Genomic DNA, 7,096 nt, shown 5'->3' on the forward strand with positions numbered 1-7,096 from the left:
TCTCTCTCTCTCTCTCTCTCTCTCTCTCTCTCTTAGAGTACTATACAATATATGCAAAAGATGGGGTACCTATGTAATGTAATACAAAGCTCGAAGCCAGGGATTTTAATGGTAGTAGTTCAGATGGTATATGCAGGGATGAATATACTATACAAACTTTTATCAGTTAATGGAGTGAATTTGAGGATCCTTATTGCCTACCGTATGTTGTTTGCCACTGCCTTCATGGTTCCTCTTGCTCTCATCTTTGAAAGGTGTTGTTCTTCAAATACATATATAAACGCTGTTTCTTTGGTATAAAAATCCCATTAAATAAATATTTCATTCTACTTTGATTATATATCTACTTGTTCAAAATGTTTTTAGCATTTTAAGATATGCCTTCTAATGATTTTACATTTTGTTAATGTAATCTGTAATCTACGAAAATAAAACATAGGGAAGAGGAAAAATATAATGGAAGCTATATATATATATATATATATGTATATTATGCTTATGCCGCTTCAGTTAATGATTGTTGTTTACAACTTTTGCAGGAAGACCAGACCAAAACTAACATGGGTAGTAATGTTCCAGGCTTTTATTTGTGGGTTACTTGGGTAAGTTTCAGACATTATACTCAACATTGTAATTGGCTGGAAGCCAAATTTTTGCTGAGCGATAACAAGTTAAAATGCAATAAATAAATTGTGAGATTAATCCTATTTTATCCAAAAAAATCATGGTGGAGAACTAATTGAAATATCACATCTTCCTTCTCTCTAAAAAATGATGGCATTAGATGGGGGTAATTATCCTCATTTTTTATAAGAATTAGAAAAGCTTAATCTAACAACTATATCTTGAAAATGATTTCCAACACCCAAACATAAAAAAGGTAAGAGCTTAGTCCTTTCGAGTAAAACTATAACCCAAATTTTAGACCATCTCACCTGGATTGGAAGTCAGTCACCTAACCTTTAGGGCACAACTATTTACTTTTCAACTTAAATGAAAAAAAAAAAATACCATATTGCACTCTTTTGGTGCTGTTATGACTATTTCACAAATTTTTAGAATGAAGTTTTACACATGTATACATAGAGTAGATTTCTATCTCAATTTTTTTTTAAAGAAAGAAAAAAATAATAATAATTAATAATATTCAAATTCGAAGGAAAGTTTAAGATATTACGTACTAGTTTATTTTTCCTCGCAAAACAGCACAAAGGTGATTATTAATAATTTAACATTGAAAAGGAAATTACCAAACCCTAATAAAGATACCCATAAATTAGAAAATGCGTTATAGCGGCATATTTCAACAAAACCACTAATATTTCAACACCGAAAATATTACAACTCAAAATAGTTCTAAGGAAACAATGCTACTGATGGAATAACAAGGATTTTAATTCAGATTCACCACCAAATCAAACTTGAAAAATTCAATTATACAAAGTATCATATCATAAAATTGTATTAATAAAAAGGATATTAGGTGATGTAAAATTTGTATAGAATTATATTATATGTTTAACGTAAATTTAAATTAAATAAATTGTATTTGTTTATATATTCTGCAATGAAGATGAACTCGGGCCAAAGTTGAAACCAGCCACCAGCAGGAATATTAATTTATAATATGTACAATTGCAGGGGTACATTGGCTCAGAATCTATATTTTGAGAGCTTTGCCTTCACATCAGCAACATTTGCTGTCGCCATGAGTAATCTCAATCCAGCCATTACCTTCGTTCTAGCAACATCTGTCGGGTACTAAACTTCAAACTTACTCTAATATATGATAACTTATTAGATTTCTCGTAAAGCCCAATAGTAATTTTCAAAATTTTCTACCTAATGTTAATACAATCTTTGGAAAGAAAAAAAGAAAAAAGTTTAGGACACAATCAGTAGTTTGGCACATTGTATTTTTCATACAAGGAATAGCCAAATAGCAATTCATAAGCAATAGTTATTCTTTAAAATAATATATATATATATATATATTTCTTATTGATTGCATTAACTATTTCTTAACTTACATAATATAGCCTTTAAAAAAAATTTAAGAACTCCACAGGCTAATACTCGCCTCCAATCCACTGGTTCTTTCTCTCTTCATCAAACATATATAGGTTTTATGTTATTGATATCTGAAGTTAAATTGTTTATGATTTTTTTTTTAGTATTGTTTAAAGGCATGTTTGGTAGACTGTAATAGACGCTGTAATGTAATAGTTATTCCTATGGTTTAGTTATTCTTTAACTTGGTTATGTTTTTATTACAATGAATAATCATTCCTTATAAATAGCTATTCTTCAAAATGAGAAATAACTATTTATCTTTAAAAAGTTGTATTAACTATTCCTTAGTAAGAGCAATAATTTCAAAACTTAATATATTTCCAAATAAACAAACTTTTCGTATACATTTAATAGTTATAAAAATAAAATAAAAAAATCATAAAAAACAACTCATATCTCTCTTAAATTTAAAAATAACAATTTTGAAAAAGATATAATTGTATGAGTAAGATAAGTTTCACTATAATATTATAACTCACAACCAAACTAATGAATATGTTTAGTTATTACATTACAACGCATTTTATTCCTAGTAATAAAAATTACAATTTTTATTATAATCCTCATTCAGTATATCAAACGTACCCTAAGTGGCCATTTTAAAATCTGGTTTAATCTTACCAAGTTGATCAAAGATATACCAATAATCTTTTGTAACCTCATAATTTTTTATTTGAATATGGTTTCAAACTTTCAATTATTAGTGTTCATTTTTTTTTTCTTTTCTTTTTTATTTTAGATGGTTGGATTAATTTTTTAAAGAAATACGTAAAAAATACCTTTTATATGATATCATGATATTCAAGCAAGTAAATTTATACTTTAATGAACATATAAGATATGCTTTTTTTTTTTCTTTTTAAATATTTTTTGAGATATAATTTTGGACAAAGTAATAGTAATTATACAGATTCTCAATTTATACCTAATAAGATACTAAGCTGGACGATCGAAAAAATGAGTAAATATAAATTTACAATCAAAGTTATATTTTAGGAACTTTGATTGGAATATGATATTTATAAAATTTCATTGAAATATAATTTCATTCCACCATCTTATCATATTACAACTAAATTGTGGAATACAGATTTAGGTATTTATTTGTGTGTCACCAAACAAAAGAATAGTATAGTTATTTCATTAATTTTTGTATTATAATTATAATTTATCGCTTGTTAGTTATAACCATCCCTAGATTTTATTGCTTGTTAGTAGTTTTCCCAAAAAAAAAAAAATTATATAAAAAACATATTACAAACTTCTCTTCACTTATTATATTTCTTTTTTCATTACCTCTTTCCTCGAAAATAAAATTAACAAAAGCTTTGAGGTCAAGTTAGAGGTTTATATATGTTCAAAATATAGTTTTAAAATTGTCTGAAAATTTTGAGTCTATACAGTGGAACTCATGATATGAGTAGTCTAGCCTTTGAAAATTTTGAGTCTATATAGTGGAACTCCTCATATGAGTAATCTACCCTAGCCTAGCTACTAAAATTCTTTCCATATGAATCATTTGTAGAATTCCCCCTAAATATAAAATTTCAAAATGAATCTTCATCATGTTCAATGGATGTGTTATCTTTTTACCAATTTTCTTACATTAACATAATATTACTATAATTGTCATCTTTACTGTGATGATCATTCTATAAATATAAGTTATTATAGGGTGTGAGAGGAGCAAAAGTAAAGATCCAGGTTTAAGTATCTAAAAGGGAGTTTTACACACAGACACTTAGATTACACTAAAATAAGATTTCTATCTCATATTAAATATTAAAAATTAAAGAAAAAACATAATATTGCTTAATCTTCAAATGAATGATTTTTTATCACCTAGATTTGTCTTAAGAATCATATAAACATATATGCATGTGGGTATAAATAAATAAATAATTATATATATATATATATATATAAATTTTATTCCTTAAAATCAAATCTTAATTCTGCAACTAGTACTTATAAAGTATTAAATTTGAGTCCTTTAAAATGAAATCCTAACTCAATAAGTCCCATACAATAGTTAATTACAAAAATAAGTAAATCCAATGTAGTGTCCACAAAATAAGGTTTAGGAGTTTTGAATCGAGGTCTATTTCTTTAAGAACAACTAAACCAATACACCTTAGGGTTAAAGTAGAAGTTTGAATTTCGATTAATTTGATATTAATTATCAGGTTGGAAAAGCCAGCAGTGGGAACTTTGGGTGGGATGACGAGGATTGCAGGGACAGTGGTAGGAATAGGTGGGGCAATGCTATTCACTTTATACAGAGGTGTGAAAATTGACTTGTGGTCAACGCATGTTGACCTTCTACATTGTCAAGAACACGTGGCACCATCACACCCAGGCTCTAGTCGTCATGTAATCGGCGCCCTATTTTGTTTAGCCAGCAGTTTATCCTATGCACTGTGGTTGATAATCCAGGTCAGTCAGAATTCCAATTACTATTTTACAATAATTAAATATTAATTAATGCCCATGATATTTTCTAATTATTATTTTTATTATAATTATGTTGCTGTTGTTTTTGAGGACAGGCAAAAATGAATGAAAGCTATCCATGCCTTTATTCAGGCGCAGCTCTCATATGTACAATGAGTTTCTTGCAGTCTATTGTTTTTGCCTTATGCACTGAAAGGGATTGGAGTCAGTGGAAATTGAGCTGGGATCTTAGGCTCCTTACTGCAGCTTATTCGGTACTTCATCCTTCATTTTTTATACACTAGATGATTTTACACTATGTACATATCTTACAAAACCTTTGTGAACATATCTAATAAATATATTACTAGGTAAATTACTTTTTAAACCTTATAATTTAGGGGTTTAACAAATTAAAACATATTGTTTCAAAAGTACTTAGCAAATTAAATCTCACCCATTTAATTTGAATTACAATTTTTTTAGAATTTAATATTGGCTGAGGTTTTAATTTTAAATTTTTTTTTAGTTATTTTTGAAACTATAGAATTTAATTCTTACATTTTTAAATTTATGTTTGGAAATCTTTTACCCAACTTAAATTGTAGGTGGTTCTCAAAAAAGAAAAAAAAAAACTTAAATTGTAGGTGTAACCTCGAATTTGAATTTTTTTTTTTTTTTTTCATTGCTATATATAAACTTAAATTTAGAAGAATCTTTGACAGTTTTGGAATTTGTTTTGGTTCTTGACATGTAGGGGATTGTGTGTTCTGGCGTGGTGGTGGCTGTAATTGCTTGGTGTATACAAGCAAGAGGTCCAATGTTTATCTCAATTTTTAATCCTCTTTCGCTAGTAATCGTAGCACTCGTAGGATCTTTAGTATTGGAGGAAGAGCTGCACCTAGGAAGGTATATATTTTCCAACAACTTCTAAATATATTAAAGCTGTTTTTTTTTTTTAGAAGAACTAAATATACTAAAGCTATAAATTACTTTAAAAAAAAATTTTGTTTTTGCAAAAAAAAAAAGGGGGAATACATAATTCCAAACACATTAAATCTTAAACTTTTAGTTGTTCAATTTATATTTGAATTTTCAAAAATACTACAATTCATCCCCTCTGTCCATCTCCATTAACTTGACATCTAATTGATGTCTATCTCTATGTTGCAAACCAATCACTCCCTCAGTCCCTCTCCCTCCAACTTGAATTTTGAATATAGCGAGTACTCATGAGTATTTACAAGTTGCCCCTAGTTTTTTTTTTTTGGAGAAGATAGTTAACGAATATTTGCGATTCTTACACAACTTGTCCTTTTGGAGGCTGACATAACAAATACCTTCAACTAAGATTTCAACCCAGAAATATTTCTTCAGCGCTTCCAATGCTTTCTTCAGATTTTTCTAAAGTTCAAGTAATTGAAACGAATGGTTTCCTCAATAGAAGTGTTAACTTAAGCATCGAGGTAGGGGTGGAATGCTGTTAAAGGTTCCCGATGAGTGGATTGAGAGAATTGAGAATAAATGGGAGCCAAGCCTCCTAAGAATAAATGGGAGAATTGAGAGAGGATTGGAAAATAAGCGATGAAAGAGACTTTTTATTTTTTTTATTGATGATCATAAAAGGCTAGCAAGCCATTTACACGTGAATTAAAAAGGGGAAGAAGCTTTGCTCAACCAAGTCTTCTAACCAGTTGTGGCAGCTAGCATAACATCCTACAACAACCTATCAATTATGCATAGACACTAAGCAAAACACATTGAACTAAGCCTAATATGTTATACAATAACCTTAACCACTAACACATGCTGAGATAACTAGCAATAAAAAACTTAAGGTCCTCGCAAGTACATAAGAATTTGTATTGGTAACTAGCCGTTGGCCCAAGGTTGCTTGCAACTGTACCATCAGTATAAGTTGGCAATTGTCATAATCAGCACACCTAGTAGTGACCCTCTCACTACCATAGCATTACACATAATGCAATAACATCATGTAGCATCAACAGCACAATGCAGTAACATAATGCAACAATAACTTCACCAATAGGATCATAACATCCATTAAGGCATAACAGTATATACTAGGGCACCTTGAAAGGTTTCTAACATACCCCCCCTCCTTAAAAAACCGTGTCCATAAGGTGTGGAAACTACCTGCCGAGTGTATGCAAATTTAACCAAGTAGCATCTTCCTTAGATACCCATTGATCAATGATAGTCCTATTTCTAAGCTGATGGGATCTCTCTTGAAACATTGGCAATGTTTCAAATGAAAGAATGACCTCTTGGTTCACTAAAGGCAGACTAGGGAAAGGACTAACATAATGTCCCAACTTGGCCTTGAGATAGAATACAACTGACCCATATTTTTGTATGAACCAAATTTCAACCCAAATGTTTGTTAAGTGTATACAAACAATTTATAATGAATATAATCTTTGGTCAACATGCTCGATTTATTTATAGTTAAAACTGGAGAGTAAATATGTTTTGGCTAAAAGGGGTAGTGGCCTCTTTTAGTAAATGTTGATTGCTGCGTTCATTGAATTATTGTAGATTATGCAAAATTTGTAAAAGCTTTAATCTA

General features: G+C 29.4%; 1 protein-coding gene across 1 annotated transcript in view; it reads left to right on the forward strand.

The window, feature by feature from the left end:
- The window catches only part of LOC112007360 (WAT1-related protein At1g25270), a 19,954-nt gene that overhangs the window by 6,721 nt on the left and 6,137 nt on the right, over positions 1–7,096 (forward strand). Inside the window, exons 2-6 of the mRNA XM_065773754.1 lie at positions 540–602; positions 1,642–1,758; positions 4,260–4,509; positions 4,623–4,781; positions 5,264–5,415. Coding sequence (XP_065629826.1) covers positions 540–602; positions 1,642–1,758; positions 4,260–4,509; positions 4,623–4,781; positions 5,264–5,415 — 741 coding nt within the window. The remainder of the gene's footprint in view (positions 1–539; positions 603–1,641; positions 1,759–4,259; positions 4,510–4,622; positions 4,782–5,263; positions 5,416–7,096) is intronic.

Source organism: Quercus suber, unplaced genomic scaffold (assembly GCF_002906115.3).
Source record: "Quercus suber isolate HL8 unplaced genomic scaffold, Cork oak 2.0 scaffold_79, whole genome shotgun sequence".
NCBI lineage: Eukaryota > Viridiplantae > Streptophyta > Magnoliopsida > Fagales > Fagaceae > Quercus > Quercus suber.